Source organism: Vanessa atalanta, chromosome 6 (assembly GCF_905147765.1).
Source record: "Vanessa atalanta chromosome 6, ilVanAtal1.2, whole genome shotgun sequence".
Taxonomy (NCBI): Eukaryota; Metazoa; Arthropoda; class Insecta; order Lepidoptera; family Nymphalidae; genus Vanessa; species Vanessa atalanta.
In genome coordinates this window covers 10,956,688-10,975,391 of record NC_061876.1, presented here as the reverse complement: position 1 = coordinate 10,975,391, position 18,704 = coordinate 10,956,688, and the positions used below count along the sequence as shown (strand labels likewise).

General features: G+C 36.7%; 1 protein-coding gene across 5 annotated transcripts; it reads right to left on the bottom strand.

The window, feature by feature from the left end:
• Nucleotides 1-1,608: 1,608 nt before the first annotated feature.
• Nucleotides 1,609-18,360, bottom strand: LOC125064504 (E3 ubiquitin-protein ligase TRIM37-like). 5 transcript variants are annotated; one of them, XM_047671585.1, is made up of 18 exons: nucleotides 17,919-18,358; nucleotides 17,574-17,833; nucleotides 16,993-17,203; nucleotides 13,448-13,656; nucleotides 12,889-12,996; nucleotides 12,324-12,377; nucleotides 12,168-12,287; nucleotides 9,584-9,763; nucleotides 9,260-9,374; nucleotides 8,917-9,136; nucleotides 8,545-8,704; nucleotides 8,264-8,397; nucleotides 7,857-8,059; nucleotides 7,674-7,779; nucleotides 5,940-6,323; nucleotides 5,647-5,805; nucleotides 5,312-5,439; nucleotides 1,609-4,271 (listed from the first exon to the last, which is right to left on the bottom strand). In XM_047671585.1, the coding sequence occupies exons 1-18, from the start codon at nucleotides 17,970-17,972 to the stop codon at nucleotides 4,152-4,154; spliced, it is 2,925 nt and encodes a 974-aa protein (XP_047527541.1). In that variant the 5' UTR covers nucleotides 17,973-18,358; the 3' UTR covers nucleotides 1,609-4,151. The 5 variants fall into 5 exon arrangements, with proteins under 5 accessions (XP_047527541.1, XP_047527542.1, XP_047527540.1 ...); XM_047671586.1 differs by having other exon boundaries at nucleotides 7,857-7,984; nucleotides 12,168-12,377; nucleotides 17,919-18,360; XM_047671584.1 differs by having other exon boundaries at nucleotides 5,330-5,439; nucleotides 12,168-12,377.
• Between the last annotated feature and the right edge of the window lie 344 nt (nucleotides 18,361-18,704).

Below are 18,704 nucleotides of genomic sequence, written 5' to 3'. Positions count from 1 at the left end.
ATGATATTTTAGACTTTCGTTCATTATTTTTAAAGAAAATTTTAATACCATCTTTATGTTAAGACGATCTCAAGTTTGTTGAATGTTTGCAAAGCGTTCCTTTTAAAGTTTTATTTGTAAATATATCATTAACTGTAGGAACAGTGAATTTACTAATTTTACATCATACGTAGTAGTAGAGGATAGTCGGCAGTGAGCGAGCCTCGGTACATAGAAAACGCGTGTCCGCAAGGACGAGCTCGCCTGTCAGTTTACAAGTGATTTGTATTCAAAGTAACCTGTTCATGCTCTTCGTGTAATCCGCTATCAAATTCAATAAGCACACTATTAAAGACATTTTGCAAATGTGGTTCAAACCAGATTTACATTATTTGTCATTGTGTATATTTTGGAGAAATGAAAATAAAATATTAAATGAATTTATAAAATGTGTATGATTTCTACTTTTTTAACCCTTTCAGCTGGCACGATATATAAATGTGAATTTTGATCTAGAGAATATTTATAATAGAATATGAAACAACATATAATTTAAAGACTATATTAAATGACTTTAAAGCTCCAATTTGAATTTTATATCAATAAAAAAATGTGATCCAGTGACCCCCAAAAGCTTGTCAATAAAATCAAAATGTATTATTCCCACTTATAAATAACGCGTATTTTAACAAGTAAAATATACATTACACCTAAATCTCAATTTTAATAAGTAAGTTAACATTTGTCTAATAGGTATTATTTGCTTTAACGAAATCATAGTATCGGCGTATATTATAATAAGCATTAGTAGCCTGTAAACTTTCCCACTCCTGGGCTAAAGGCCCCCTTTGAGGAGAAGGTTTGGAGCATATTCCACCACGCTGCTCCAATGCGGGTTGGCGGAATACACATGTGGCAGAATTTCGTTGAAATTAGACACATGCAGGTTTCCTCACGATGTTTTCCTTCACCGCCGAGCACGAGATGAATTATAAACACAAACTAAGCACATGAAAATTCAGTGGTGCCTGCCTGGGTTGGAGCCCGAAATCATCGGTTAAGATGCACGCATTCTAGCCACGGGGCCATCTCGGCTCTTATTATGATAAAACAATACAAATTAATACACCTTCCAAAAATCCCACCCGGTAGTTAATATTACACATTAATCCATCAATTGAAATAGTTGTTCGTTTATCGACAATGTTTAAAAATACGTAGGTAACACATTAAGAAACATTTTACACATATTTTTGCAAATCGATTTGTTACCTTCCAAACAAACTTATTAAGTGTTGGCATATAAGAACGCAACCTTATTTGTTTATTAGTTGACAACTTCTTTTTTTAGAAAAATCCAACGAACTTTTATTGTTAGTACAAAAGGTTACAAGATTGACATGTAAGCTTGCTAAGCTTGCGTTCTTATATGCCAACATTAAGCAACATATTTGTTCTTCTATTATTTCTATTAAAAACAAATTAAGTGCAATGATCAGTATTAAGTCCTTTTGCATCGCTTATTTAAACTTTATGAGTTGATACCACTGCCATTAACTTGGACAATATTGATTCCAATATTAGTCATAGTAAAAATTTAGCAGATAGTTTAAAATAAAACACATCATCAATTTTTGCTATATATATTACATCAATTCACGTACATCGATACAACATTTTAGACAGAATCAAAAATAGGTATTTTCGTTAACAGTTATTTACCAAAGCTGATTCTAAAACATAGCAATTGTACCCATCGGTTGTATTTGATACTTTATAAATAAATGTATAATTTATTAATTTATATGGTGAGTCATTAAACGTTTTTTTTTTTTAATTAAAAAATTTCACAGCGAAAAAGTAAAGTTTAAAACATATATAGCAATCAACTCTTAAACTAACTTTGAACTTTAAGTCAACACACTACATAACCTAATAGTTTAAATACTACGTTCGAACTTGTTATATCGCTACAGTCACATTTAACACCGATTTCTACTTTAACAACAGCATATTGAAGTGATATCGATTAAAATTTATTCTACTGCCTATCCTGCTTGATTAACAAACAAATCATATAAATAATACATGCATTTATTCGGTAAAAGATCATCAAACAATATTTAAATATCATTCACGAAGACTCCACGTAGTTATCGCCTTACAGTAAGTAGTATAAATGACGTTCGTACTTACAGAATGTCTGATAGGATTTTTTAATAACAACAACCTTAACAAATATAATCTATTTGTATTTTTTTTTTTTTTTGGTGTCCTGACTAAGTCGACTCTCGCACACTAAGACAACTTGCAAGCACGAATTTCACTCACACTAATGCACGTTGATAATTCGACGTGGAGATCTATAATTTGAAATGACAAAATAATCATAACTATTTAAGAATAAAAGTAGAAATCTTTAAAGTATAAGAATCGGTAGTTGAAAATATTGAGACACAGTATTATAAAATCAACGATCACAAACAAATGCGATGCAATTATCTTCCTTCTATTAATTATTCCGTAAAATATCACAATTGAATCTTATATAAAACCAATAACAGGCTAAAACAAGCAAGATAACCAGTATTAAGTCAGAGTGACATATTGACGAATGCAACGCGACTATTGTTATAAATTAAAGAATAAAAAAACAAATTTAAACGAGTTTGAAACTTCAAATTCTTTGGGTAGTATAATAAAAACAAAATAAGTTCAAAAACGCGCAACATACGTCAATTCCTATAATCTAGAACATCGAGATATTGCAATATTGAATAAAAGTTTTTGAAAAGATGTAGCGATACACGAGGCGGAGGAAGAAAAGATTCAGCTGTCATGGACACTCAATTACCGATAATGTCCGAGATCAAATTTTGAGTAAATAATTTAATGCCCAAATTAATATTCTAACGTTCATTCATCCACGCAACCTGTAATAAAACTAAACTCGAGGACCCGGAACGAGTCGAGGCAAGTCTCTTGCTCTCTACAATATCATAATGAGTATAATAATTAAAATTATGCTGAGATTTACGAAACCGATAATAAGATAAAAATATCGTTACCTTTATTTTTTTTTATCTATAAAATTCTTTCACAAACCTCAAAACGGACCACTCTAATTTTTTTTGCACGATGGAGTACGAAAACAACCTTAATGCCGTGATAAAAAAATAGCCGAATATTATTGTTCCATTTCATGAAACTAGTTCCTTACGAAGGCAAACCGTTTTCTAAGCGACGTCATACAGTCCATAGGTAAAAGAGCAGATCCCATATTTTTTTCAGTGTGGCACTAAAATTCCACTAACAAAAATTGTGCAGTCCAAATCTTTGGCAATACAACGATTACACAAGCCACGCTTGATTTTTACCCACACTTAACTGCACAGGAGTCCAGTCAGACATGATTTTTATATCCAAAATACAAGTACGTTTACGAGCAATATAGCGCAGTAAAATCTTAATTCGTTATAATTAACAGCAAACTTTCAAATCAAGGCGAGCGATTAATGGTTACTAAAATATAAGGAATGTTAAACTCCAATCACTCAGCGGCAAAGACAGATATATATAGTGGATAATAACATCTATATATCAAGTTATATGTAAGCTTCGAAGGACATATTTCAATAGTATCACTAAATTGTACGATTCTACAACAGATGCTTAAAACATTTAGATATTAAAAGAGACATTCAGAAACGACTACTACAATTGAATGTCTTCAAACACTTAGTATTTAGACATTTAATATGGATGTACTGACAACTGTTTTCCCGGTATGTTATATGCGATGTGTTAGAATCAAATGCTGACAAAAAGGTTGGAGGCTGGTTAGTACGTTTTTCGCTTGCTGACCGGCACCTGATTCTTTTGTCCTTTATTTTTGACCTCTAAATGATATTTAAAAATAACATCTAGCACCAGAGCTTCTTATCGCATTGTTATAATGAACATTAAGCTTTCAAAAAGACCAAGATTGTTGTAGTGGGACTAAAACGAATAACATTGAAATAGAACTTTTTAAAAGCTGTCAATATTTAGTGCTGGTACTCGCAGTGGTATTCGTCTCGTTAGGGCGTGGTTTCCAGCCGGTAGTGCGCTTAGTGCGGATAGTGCTGGTCATGTCGGTGTGGTGGTTGGTGCGGGTGTTGTCGCCGCACGGATCAATCGTTGCGTGGCTCGCGGGCGGGGCTCCAAGGCTGCACTGGAGGCGCCTCATCGCATTCCGCAACGCTGCCGCCCTCTAGAGACAGGCTGTTCAACAGCATGTCGAATAGTGTGTCCTGTGTGTTAAAATGATGTATGTTATCACGTGAAAATGAAAATGTTTTTTTTTTTTTATAATGTGAATGAAACAATAATATAATAAATTTTTGCTCAGTATAAAAATCTTGGTTGCAGATTTTTTTTAACGACTGTCTGCTTTAGCTCCACCGCTATCGGAGCAGCTGACGTTCGGATGTTAAGTGTTAGGTTAAAACTGTTATTGTTATGATTTTCAACCGGTATAAAAATACTCGCTCAACTATAACGGATTAAAATGATTTGTACGCGCGTTCGTATTTGTAATATTTATTGAAATGCGAAAAGGCAAAAAATATTGTTATTAAGGCTGTTATAAAAAAGATAAAGTTTCCCATGTATCATTTCGATAGTTGGAAAAGGTAATGCCAACTATAATAACATTATATTACATACAAAGCGGGTTCACGAGTTAATTTCAGTCGACCAACTGCTAAATTGAAAGTAGTTGAACCGTCCGCACAGGGCAACTGATATTCAATTGAATTAGCGGAACAAACACCAGGTTTGCCTCCTTTCAACTTATGTAATAATTTCATGGTTAAATATGCCTGTTTTATATTTTGGACTGATGTAATTTTCAAAGATAACATGACTGTGATACAATGCCTGTAAAATATACAGGTGCAGTTATACCATAAGATATAAATGAAAATAAAAACTCAATCGTATCCAAACATTTACAAGTTACATTCTCTGCACCATAGCCCAAGCCTTCAATAAGTTTTTCCATTTATACTGTCTAATCCTTTATTGGCATTATTTGTAACTTTTACTTTTCGTATATTATATTTTCTAAACGATATTACATCAAAAACTGGATTAAGTAATATGTGTGATTACTAAAAGTGATTACATAAAATACATCTTATTATATCAACCTAACATACCAAAAATTTAAACAAAAACGTCGGTCATCTGAAACCGTATGAACCCGTTTACAATTTTCAAAAACAAATTTTTCTAATCAGTACATAAGCGCATGCGGTAAGTAACGTGAGTAGTGGCGCGAGGTAATTACGTTGTAGTCGAGAATGACCTCGACGTCGTCGGTGTCGCTGAGCGAGGAGGCGGACGGCCAGTAGCACTCGCGCAGCGCGCTGGCGCCCGCGCCCACCATGCCGCTCGCCGCGCCCGCCCAGCCCATGCCTGCCACAGGAGCGCACGTGAGCGCACATACTAGCCGCCAATGTATCTTATTTATTATTATTATATATTCATATAGTAACATATAGTAACATGAAAAACATTAATTAGGTTGGCAAAATTACAAATAGTTAGTAGTAGTAAAATGCCGTTCCTAATTTACTTTACAAAATATTTAGGTTGACAAAACACATAAATGATCGATCTTACTCGGAGGCAGGTCCCGCTGCAGCTGCCCGGGCGACAGCGGCGGGTTGCGGGGAGCCCGGGGCGGGCGGCGCGCGGGGCGGGTCGCGCGGGGCGGAGCGCCGCCCGCCGGCCGCGACGGGGCCTCGCCCTGTGACGACGTGGACCAGTTGCGCTTCGGCCCTGAGTGTCGTGAACAGAGTATTGAGTTAAAGGACTCCCGCAGCCGAATTTTATATATTATTATATTAATCGAGTAATATTTTATCTTTGCTCTCGTTTTGCTTCGTTTCGTTTACATCGACATAGCAACTCACCGGTCCGCGAGCTCTTCGGGCACTTGGGAGTCAGACCGTTGATGCGCATGAGGTTCAGCAGCAGCATGTCGGTGTGAGCGGAGGTGGAGAACTGCGGGTCGTCGTGCCGCGCGGGAGTGGGCAGGGTGGCGGGCAGGTGCAAGAACGAGTGGTGGGGTCCCTGCGGGGGGGCGTGCGCGGTGGAGTGCGAGGACACGTGCGGGTGCGAGGGCGTGTGCGCAGTGGTGTGCGCGGACACGTGCGGGGTGGCGTGCGCGGGCGACAGGGGCCCGTCGCTGCCCGCTGGCGTGACCCCGCGCCCGTGCACGGCGCACAGCAGTCGGCTGAGGATGTCGCCCGCGTCGTTGGAACGTCCACCGCACGCACCTTCTATGTCATTCTCTCCTGTAAAATAAAATAGGTACAATTACAGTAAATGGTTAATATGTTGACAAAATCCTAATAATACACAAGTAAATAATTATTTCTATTACATTTACATTGTTATGTTTGTATAAACTCAGTGTCTAGGATACTTGACCTACTGTTAAAACATTTTATTACCCAGCAATATATATTTTTAAAATATATCTAAATTAACATTATTCTATTACAGATTAATAAATTATTTAAATTAATTTCAGTTACTTACTGGAAAGATGATTAATGTACTGTGTCAGTAATGTAAACGATTTGTAAAATTAAATTATTTATTACGTTACAAGTATGAACAACTTTATTAACAAAAAAACTAAACAAAACAACTCAGGTAGGCAATATTTTCAATTTATTATGATATTTTCGACAACTTATTGCTTTCTAATAAGTATCTGCATTGTTTTTTTTTTTTAATTTACAGTTATTTGAAATAAAAACAAAAATAAATAAACAAAGTTCCTCTTAAAATTACACCCTGTACACTTTCAAGGTTTATATATGTATTTGTATGTAACAAGCTTTTAAGTTTTTCCTTACTTTCCTTTAGTTTTACTTTATAAAATGCTCGGTCGAAAAATTAAATTTTAATATTTTGTATGATAGTACTAAATTGCCTTCATTGTTATTTTCTCTATTTTAAACCACGAACAAAAGTAATAAATACATTTTAATTGACATATTTAAAATCTGTATTTCCACAAAAAACATGCATTTATTATATCCTGTTCTAGATAATATTTGAAAGGACTCAATATCATCACCATATTCACACTAAATTCATTCAAAACTCAACGTTTTTATTTATTAAGGATGGAAATGGAGAACGATTGGTATAAATTTAAACAAAGGTTTTTAGAATAACTTAGTGACCTTGAATAAATTAAAAACGTTTATTTCGACTCGAAAGCGACAGGGTATAAAATATATATATAATTTGGCCGTTGATCTAAATTAGACAGCAAAATTTCATTCATGTTAAATGTTCACAGTGTATGTCGGAAACGTTATTGACGATGTGGTGGTGTCAGCGATCAGTGGAGTAGTGTGTGCGTGCGTGGCGCAGGCGGTAGGGGCGGTAGGAGCGCGCGGCGCGGGGGCGGCGGGGGGGCGGCGCGGAGCGGGGCGGCTCGCTCGCGCACCACGAGCAGCTGTCGGAGGAGCGCTCTGCGGGCGGACAGGGATGGGTGTGGCGGGGAAGGGTTAGGTTGCCTACGTACTGGCTCGACGGTATCAGAACAGTTATCGAACCGAAGTTGTAGTCATTGATACTAAAAATTCAATTTCGAAGTTTGTATTTAAGTTCGATAAAATGATTACCTGACATAGTTTCTTCGTCGACGTCGTTTTCCTCGTTGGAGATTTCATCGGTGTGATTTGTGTTGTTTTCATCCACGAAACCATCCAACTCACTGAACATGAGATCCTGAAGATAAAATGAATATCAAATTGAGTCAAAAATAATTAATATAAATACTTTATAATATGGTCCTATTTACTCACTCCGGTGTCACTGCTCGATTCGGAAACGGGTTGTGTCACAACTGGTTGAGGGCTAGTGGAGCCTCCGGCAGAGTCTTCGGGCTTCGCTGCTCCTGCTTCACCGTTGGTGCTAGTGGTGCCGTTCAGCTCTGGAGACGATAACGACGAACATAATACAGTGGTACTAGTGGTGCTCGCTTCTGTCGCGGGTGTACTTGCCACTGCTGAACATTAAAAATAATGATGTAATTGATATAAGTAATTAACGTACAAGTTAATTACTTATTCAATTTTTAATTAAATATATACATAGATTGGAATTATATGTCATGATCAGGTCAGTAGCAATCGTTTTTTGCCGTTAATTAGACGGTTAAACAGCGCCGTCTTTTTAAGACAAATTTATCGATATTCTGAGCGGCACGTACCGACGAGCGGCGACTCTGCAGGTCTGTCGAGGCGCACTCGGGGTCGTATGGGACGAGCGGGCGCGGTCGCACTCAAAAGCGTGTGAAGGCTCACCAGCGCTAAGTTATCCGCACCCTGCAGAGAGCTCGCGGACCTGTATATCAAATACACGAGTCCATATGACATACACGACCTCCACAATTTAGTGAATTGCATATGATGTAATCTTTTCACAGCGGAATTAGGTGGGATGATAATTTAGTCCGGAGCAGATGAGCTCCGAGTTTGGAACAGGCGGTACCTGGACGTGGACGGCATGTTGTAGGGCGAGTCAAGCGCGTGCTGCGCGGAGCTGCGCGCGCGCTCGGCCGCGAACTCGGCGCAGCACACGCCGCCCGCGCCGCCCGCGCCCCCCGCGCCCACCGCGCCCGCCTCCTCGTACATGGCCGTGTTCAGGATGCCTGCACGGGACATAGCGCAACGCGCAACTGGGATTTCAATTTCAGAAGATTTTCCATCCGAGGGTCTATATGGCGGTCTCGGCGATGTTTAAGTACATTTGAATTAAAATATATAGATATAATCATTACTCCAAAACCATATTTTAGTGAATATTACAACAAATATTAGTATTGAGAAAATTAAATAAAAAGTAGACAACATTCAATCCTACCCGGGCTAGTCAGCCGCTGTCCGTTAAGAATGGATTGCGGCGTGTTGAACTTCCACTGGTTCCCGAAGACGATCGGATCGGTGAGGCCGTTCCCGTCCACGGGGTTGTTCTGCGACGGGTTGTCCTCCCCCGCGCCGGCCGCCGCCGGTGACGTCACGGCGCCCGGCGGGCTCGCGCGCGTCGCCGCCATCGAGTTGCGGGACATCTCCAGTGTCAAGCGCTGAAACATACGTAGCGAACAGTTTGTAACACAACGTCTCAATATCTTTATTGTGTTTAATTCAAATATAAGTATAGAAATTTTGGTTTGTCTCGAGAGACTCAACGCAGAATATATCATTACCTCCTTGAGATCATTAATCTGCAGAATGTGCTGATTCTGCATTGTAATCAGCTGGTTGATATACCACTGCTGATCGCGACATCGCTGATAAAACGTAGGCGGGCGAACTTGGAACCTAAAAGATATAACTGTGATAAAAAATTCTTTGTTTTCTGCGAGCTAACCTGGAATGTAAACGATAATGTATATAGTAAACATGTATTTATATCTTCTATGCTCTGTAAAAAAAAAGATTAACGAAAACCAATCGTATCGGTCTACTTATTTGAAAAGACAAAAAAATACACGTATCCTCTAGACGTGGACCGGTTTAACGTGACGTACCTCAAAATGAGTGTATCCGTGTCGGGGTTGAGGTAGCCCTCGCTGGCGAGCAGGTCGAGGCGGAAAAAGCGGTTGTACCCCCAACACTCGCCCACCTCGAAGTCGGACGCGAACTCGCGCACGATGTTCTTGGACGGGTCGCGCGACACCTGGTGCAGCATCTCCACTCGGTACTCGTACCTGGTTTGATTACGTTATTAGATCGATGCGATCGTAGCGGACGAATTAGATGATCATTTCTCAATTGCAACACTCAGATAAAATAAAAATAATGACTTGTACAACAAAACAGATATTAAAACATAGATAACTATATGTTTCTAACTTCAAATATTTCTTGCATTTTAACATCTATTACAACAAATAATGAGCATATATTTATAATTCTATAACTTTCGCGTGTCGTCGATATTTCTCACGAAACCCGACTTCCGTTTTTATTGACTAACTTATTTATGACACAGTAACTTTCGAAGGTTTATAATCAATAGAAAAAAAATAGTACGACAATTATAAATAAAGATAATTTAAAATAATATATGAACTTTGTATATATATCTTTGTGTGATGATTTCATTCTAGCGAGACGATTATAAAGTATAGGTCTGTTCAGCTACAATGCTTCAGCCAGAAGGAACTTTCATGTTTTAAGCAGAAGCATAGGCTTAAATGATTTAAACAACTAATAGAGAGTTCAAAAAGTTATTTAGAACAGTAATTTGTTTAATGCGAAACAACTATGTATGATTTTTTTGTTATAATGAGTTTATAAATTACAATAGTGTACATAATATCGTGAAATGTTTACAATGATATACTTTTAACTTAATTAAATCTTAATATAATGCTCTACCACAACTGAAGTAACAGATTACCCTCAACCGATATGTACAAGTACATCACTAACGTTTTTCGGTACCACGCCATCTATTGATACATTTGAGTAGACTAAAGAAATGTTTGAAAATTTTACACAATGATACCATCAGTTTAACTCGTGATAAAATTGCACAAGACGAATTATTACTATGAACAATTAAATACTTAAAAATAATATATCGCAATAAGAAATCATATTGTGCATCATCAATAAAATCAAAAGTATAAAATAAGACATTTTAGTTTTTTGTAAACCTTTTTAATAGTTTTTTAAAATATGTTACGAAATTTAAATCAAGCCCAGGTTTAGCTGAGCGTGTGACGCATTCGTACTGTACGGGTATATATAGATTATTTTTAACTAATTACTTATAAAAATATATCTTAGAATATAATTTTTATTTTATCAGTAAGAAGTCGGGACGGGTTAGTTGTATAGAATGATATCATGCTAAATTTATAAAGTTATTTCAAGCCAAGTAATTTTAAATATGGTTTGAAGAGCGATTCTTCAATGTTTGTAAATCCAAAACCATTCGGATTGTCTTTAATTAGATTTTTAAGAAAAAATACAATAACCCACACATATCTTAGTAGTTGTTATGTTTCAAGCTCAAACTGCAATCAGCCAATCAGACGGCTTTTGTATTGCTCCCCGGAATAGGTACCTTTATTTAAATTTGGAACATTCATATTAGTGATTCATTGATGACGATCCGATGAGGATAATCTGTGCTCTTATTCCATATTTTATTTAAATACTGAGTATTTGAAGAACAGTAACTATAATACTAATAAGTGATAAATCACTTAAGACGTTATCGAAACATAAATTGATTAATCAATAACAATAAAATATTTCAATTAGGAGTTTATTATCATATATAAAATTATACGTATGTGTGTATATATTAACTGATATGCATATGAGTTAGTTACTTCAGTTGTGTTAGAGCATTGAGTGACAATACAATCAGCGAAATCAGCACACAGAAGTCGAAGTTCGGTAGGAACCGGCATGCTGCACACAGATCTGCCATACTACTGCTATATAATGCTCTCCGACTCACCTCTTGCCTACCCTGAACACAGCAGCGATTGTAATCACGAAACACTTTATTACTACACTTAGTTTTATTCGGATGTCAAATTATTATATAACGAATCGTTTACATAATTTACTTTATGTTATCATTTTTAATGATCATTATTAAAACAGGAATCGTTTATAACACATTAATTTTTATAGCCTATCGCAATCGCAGGAGTAAAGATAAAATCATTGGTCGAGATTTGAAATAATGAATGGTACTCATTATGGATTTGTGAAAAAAAACGGCTTCTCGAATGTTCGATGCAAGTTAGACGTGTCGAGGGTCGCTATCGGAGCTTTGGATAATTTTTGTAGATATAATAAAAATAGTACTACATTATAAACACAGATATATCAATTAGGAACTATTTGTAGTGTAAATATAGCGAGATATCGCATGGAATGTCCGTACATAGTAACAATTAAAATAGATCGTATGTAAAACTAGTCTTTATCTTTACTCCTTCGATCGGAATAGACATATCAGTGTGAAAAATTAGTAATAGGAATGTGTTTTATATATAAAATTAAATCAATGTATAAATTAGGAGCACCTCGTGTCAAAAAGGTAAGTAAATTAGCCGACAAAGGCAGCAGGCGAGCGGCACTCACTTGGAGGTCTCGGGCAGGCCGGCGCTGAGCTCGAGGAACACGGACAGGTAGTTCCCGCGCACGACGCCGTTGCCGTCGGGGTACACCTTGAGGCGCCAGCACAGGCCGTTGACGTGCAGCGGCGCCGAGTACACGGGCGCCGCCGCGTGCTGCAGCTGCGTGAAGCCGCCCAGCGGGAACGTGCTGCTGTCGTAGCTCGGCACGATCTCGCTGTGGGCACGCCACGTCTCAGGGGCCTCTCTCTGGTCTCACCGACCGGAGTCGGCTTTGCGACCGCTAGCCTATCTGCCATACATTCGGCCGCCTAACGACGGTACTCGGTGCGGTTGTTCCGCTTAGAAGGCCGAGTCAGCTAGAGTAATCGCGGCTACAGAGGACAATTATCTCAATCTTTGTTTCTAAGGTTAGTTTTTTTTTTTATAAGGTGACTCGCTTGCCAGTCTGCTCTCCTAACTTTAAATGCATAATAAGAGATAAAATTGCTTTTTTTTTCCAAAAGATAAAAGTAATTAAGTAAATAGAACTTTGTTTTTCACATATAAATTATCGATGTAATCACATTAACATATATTTAAATATTTGAATGGCCTGTACCCTAGTTTTATATGAAACTTCATTGAATTTCTAATCACACACTACCAACTTAGTGTAATCCTTACATTTACCTACATTTCTGTGGCACTATACACATATTAAACGTGAAAGCGGGGAAAGTACTCGCCTATGGAAATCGGCCGGTACGGGCGCGGAGACGAAACTAGCCATCGGTTTCCTCCGCACTTGGTGAATCATTTTTGATAAATCCATGCTTTTCGCTATCAGTTCAGATCTGTGGAAATTTAAACAGTCAAGAATTACATTTTATTTATTTTGACTACCTCGTCAGTCTTTTTCTTGGTCCTGAGTTCAAACCACAATTCAAATCAAAATTTTATTAAAAGTTATTGGGTTTTTCCTTAGCGCCCGGATATGGAAGTTTGTGGTGATTATTCGGAAAACACGTAAAGTGATTGATCCATTGTTAGGGGGTGCCCATGTTTGCACAAACGTATGTACCGTAATATACGCACTTAAAAATACTATTTAAGAATTGCCTAAACCGATCAGGAGGACATCAAAATTGTCCATGTCGGAGATCGTTGATTACGATTACGTGTTCCGAATAACGCATATCAAAAACTAAAAAAGATCAACCGTATATAAAAGAACATGTAATAAACTAGTATTCATTTCACAAAATATAATAAATAGTTTTAGAAAAAAAAGCGACGAATTCATACCTAGTGCTGGAATGTAATTGGTGCTCAATCTCCTGCAGGAGATGTTCGAGCTGCTCTGTCTCTTGGGTGAGGCCATTCTTCTGGCCCATCAGAGTCAACAACTTCGCTTTAAGAGCGGAGTCGAGTCTCGAAATCATGAGTTCCACGGCGTTTCGAATCTCACGTACACGCTCGTCCTTCGCAGCGCGCACGGATTCGACATTACGTTCCTAGGAACATTTTTTATGTGAGTTTGTATATAATTACAGCTGTTTATGTTTATTTTAAAAAGGCAGACAAACAAAAGATCCTCTAGTATTAATAGTATTAACCTTTTCATCTTCGCCTAATCGGCGATACAATAATTCTGTGTTTTAATATGTTACTCATTACATCACCAAATTACCGTGGTACAAAAAACATGGTATCTTAAATGTTATGGAACTTGCACCTGTAAATGTAACCTAATCCAAAAACAGCAGCAGAAAAAATTCAAATCATACTTTGACTTTGAATTGATGTGGAAATCATTGGTCAATGATCTTGAATAATTATAATGGATCCGTGAAAAAATGCCATTTAGAATGTCTGCGAAGTATTTATCGGAAATTTGGAAATAAAATTAAAATGGATATATGTAAATAATAAAGTGGTATCGTGGTGAAACTTGTATTATTCAGATTCAGCACAGCTAATAGCACATGTAATTTGTAAATCTGAGGTTTGTTTATCTTTACTCCTTTTACGATTGGAATAGAGTATACACTAAATCACTCGCAGTTCAAATCGGAACCAAACAACGTAAAGTTTTAATGTTTAGTGATAGAGCTGCAGACAGGACTGCACAAAGCCGTATTATCCGTAGTAAATAAGTACCTACGAAACAATATGTAATGTAATTTTGTGTTAAGACCAAAATTAAATTGTTCGTTTCGCAATTGAATTAACTTTTGTCAAATTACATGACCAACGTCTAATCCGAAATTAATATCGTCTGCATACGTCAATATTTGCTTACATTTATTAGCTCAATGTTCTTTAAAGTCGCGCTAAATCCTTTTATAGTTAAATTGAATTATTAACTTTTATCATATAATCCTGGACGTTGAAACTTTCTTCTGGATGATTATAACAAAATGGATATAATTACAGTTGCGTCAAAATCTGTTTACAACAATATAAGGAATATTGACAATAATATAGATCGTTTAAAAAAAAACACCGATAATCATTGATCCTAGTTTCTGACTTCGCAAAATTTCTTGCCGGGTTTCTTTGGGTCCAATTCGGGGAAAGCATAACATTTAATTCATTGTAAAGAGATGCATATCCGGCATTGTATGCGTTTTTTTTTTAATTTGCTAGGGTAGGAATGCAACAGTTGCTTCAGGGCGTCGATCCCGTGGCGCCCGCCGAAAAGACGGAGAGGGTACCGCTGGTTTTTAATGGGTATTCCGTTGACCGGAGCGCACTCGGCGCCCTGGACATCGGCGAGTCCTACATAACCCCCCCCCCCACTTCCATCATGTGGGGGAAGTGCGTAACGCGTTTTTCCAGCGAGAAAAAAAAAAGGAATGCAACAGTTGCTATCAAAAACATTAGCGATGTTCACATAACTGTGCTGCATGTTCGTATATGACAAAGGTGGTTTTCAAAGTTCAGATCTAGTCATTTTGATACTTCCGAATCCTATCACTAAGAACATGCAGTATATTTATATAATAATCTTCTAAGTACTACAGTGGAAATGAATCCGTGTCACCTGTCAAACAATCGCAATTTGCAGCAGACATTTTTTGTCCCGCATAATCTGTCCCAAGAAAACAAAGTGACCGGTTACATCACTTGCAAGTTTATGGTCATTTTATTGCTGGAGACGAAAAACGGTTCTTGTTATGATAGCTATAATAAAAAAAGAAGTAGATTTCCCCTTACTGATCAGCTAAAAATTGAGATCCCAAAGAGGCCATTCGTTGTATTTGATAAAGTATTTGCTTTATTATTAATGAACAATTGGATCGAATAAATCGATCCATAAATAGCAATTGTCAACAGAAAATGCATTTTCTATTTAATATTTAACACGATAATACACGACCGCAGAGCGCATGACGAACCCTGGAAAATTGTCGAGGATATATTTTGTGTAAGCAAATGTAATTATTTATGTCCATCCGGTAAATAAAATTTGCACAATAGATCGCAAAGGGTTGTCTATAACGAGAGTTGATCTTCGAATAAAATAAAAATTGGAACTTGACCTTGAATATTTTTTCATTTATTTAAATGAAAATAATTAAAATTGTCCTTTTTTTGTAAAATATATATTTTTTTTATAGTAAGGTAATGCCTACTGCATGATGAATGGTGTATCAGGATGAAAATCAAAAAAAGAACTGTGGATCATACGAAAGTTTAATATTGAAAGACATATTATAGCCAATAAGGGACAGAATCATCTAACGGGGAGAAGTTGACACAACGAAAAATATACGCATAATTGAATTGATCTTTGCGAATAGCCGAGAACAAGACTAGTCGACGAGGCTCTCACGGACCACTTTAGGTCCATCGGATTCGATAGCACGTATTATCAAATTTCGTGATCTGCTACTCATCAGAGATGACAATCAATACCTTAAAAGAGACAAACTCTCATGTTCTACCCAAGGTCACATATCACATGTCACTTATTGTCTACTATTACACAAAGACATAAAGTCCAACGAATGTAGACTACGCCATGAGTGGCATCTAAGTCTATACTGTAACATTGCAATACTCAAAGATCAGCTTACAACCCCATTCTTAAAAACAACAGAAATATTATAAGATCGACAACGACAGACAGACACGCTGAGGAACTAGTGAAAAGATTATTAACGGAGATTACCGCGAAGTTTCTGGTCTACAACCGAAATATAGCGATTTATCATAGAGATAACCCCTTCATAGGCAGGTGGATCAAATACTATGTAGACCACCATAGAAATCCAGAATCGAAGACCTAATACACCAGGGTAGGAAGACAGCTGGTTTAATGAAAGAACGAAAAATCGGAAATATCAAAAAAAAATTCCAAAATGACTTAAGCCAACAATTTTTACTAATTCAGCATCCACATATTGTGTCTATATATGTATATACATAAATGTGTGATGTTCGAAATAGAACCCAAAAAAAAATGAAGCCCAACAATATATAAATATACAGCCAAGGCACAGGCAACACTTCTGTGGAATGTATTTACATAATAAAGAAAAAAAATTGTCTCACATTTGGACAAAGACAAGACTCATCTGTTAATATTTTAGAGTTTATTACAACATTGTACTTTAGTTAAATATTGTTAAATAATAAAGAAATCACATACATATAAATTAATTACCTCTGATGATTACTCATTAAATAGGATTTTTTTACAAAGTAAAAATCAATCATAGCTTATTTACATACATAAATAAACATTGTTACATAGATAAAGACAGGAAATACAGAAATTACCATTTATGAATTAATTTATTCCAAATAGCTAACAAATATATCATGCTATTGTGCACACTTACCACATCCTGTACTAGACTTATGAGCTCCATCAGTCTACGTCGCAGCTGGGCTACTTCATCTCTTATCTGAGTTACATGTTGCTCATACACCTCTTCTAATGGTTTAAATGTGTGGCCCGAGTGTGTGCCACCCCATAAAGCACACTGATGACATATACAGCGCCGACATGTCCAGCAGTAGACAGTTAGCCTCTCCTGATGTGTCGGACACCTGTTTTAAAAATTTACTATCACATTTTTTGACCAAGTATTTGAAATCAAGTCATTAAAGTAACAGCCTATAAATATGCCACTATTGGATATTCCCCATACTAATGCTTCTATACCGCTGTAGCAGTTTTTTATCTAACACATGCAGGTGTCTAGGAATCTCAATGTTTTCCTCCACCACCAAGTACAAGATATAAACGTACATGAAACACAGTTTGCTGGCCAGAGTTTGAACCTTTGGTTAATTTTTTTTTACAGTATTATAATAACTAATTAATTCCATAATATTATCTCTATTGTTCATAACACCTTTTGCTGCCACTTACTGAAGTCTAAAAATTTTTGAATTTGTGTAAACCTTAAATAGGTACCTGTCGCGAAAACTTTCCCTTTGACAAGCGGAATTTGTTTGTTGCATAGTTTCGATTTGCTGTGTAACTTCTTCTACCCAACGACAGTTAACGAGCTCATGGAGGTGCAGAGCGGCACGACAATGTGGACACTGGGATCTCTGCTCCGTTAGCCATCGTCGCACACAACCGTAGCAACAGAGTTTCGAGCAATGAGGACACAGATGTGCATCCACCAGCTTCTCCATACAGATGAAGCACCGGAACACCTCCGCCAATGTCTGTAAACCCCATAATCATCGATCCACCTCACACTCAGGTCAAGTTTATCTAACTGTCAACGGAAAGTAGGGCAAATCGATTTACCTCGACGATCTGCTCCTCGCCATTTCCATTCGCTTTTTCTCCCCTCGAAGCCATATTTTGGATTAACTTGCCGTATCATGGAGTCAATGTATCATTCACCATAATTTAAACATATTTTATATTTTTAATTAAGCAAAAGGACATGTTTCGCAATGCAAGCGTCAACAACAAGAAACCAACTACTTCCGTGTTCGAATCTTGATTCTCGATCGAAATCAAAATAAAAACAAAATATCTGAGTTGCTATATTAGATCAATAAGTTTCCCAAGAGAATCATTTTTCTAAGATAGTTTACCAGATTTCAATAAATTAAATGAATTACAAAATAATTTACGTATCTTATAATATGAAATGAGCATATTCATATTCCCATAATAATACAAACACTTTTCTGTTAATGTTGATAACACTATGCTTTAAATTAATAATGGTTTAATTTGCCCCACTAGTGGGAAAATGAAGTTTGTCTTTTTGTTAAATGTATTGATTTATTGAAGCATGTCAGTGCAAAGGGTTGCCATCAATTAAAAAAGGTATCAATTCTTTTTATTAATTTCTTTTAAGAAAATGCCAAATTGTTTTAAGGTGAACAACTATAAATATGGAGACAAAATTACAAATGATAAACATTAATTCAAAATTGGATTGATCAAAAAATTCAATATTTGATTAAAAGTAAAAAGCATAACAAAAAAATATTTAAATTAAAAATACGGTAAATAGCCGTAAAAATATGACGGCAAATACATTATACATTTATAAATACAATATCTTGAGTATCGAGA

Excerpts from the sequence above, each read along its gene's own strand:
- LOC125064504 (XM_047671583.1), bottom strand. The coding sequence starts at position 17,972 with ATGGCTTCGAGGGGAGAAAAAGCGAATGGAAATGGCGAGGAGCAGATC. Across the intron at positions 17,834-17,918 it reads GCGAGGAGCAGATCGTCGAG|ACATTGGCGGAGGTGTTCCG; the intron begins GTAAATCGATTT and ends TGGGGTTTACAG. Across the intron at positions 9,375-9,583 it reads ACGGATACACTCATTTTGAG|GTTCCAAGTTCGCCCGCCTA; the intron begins GTACGTCACGTT and ends TATATCTTTTAG.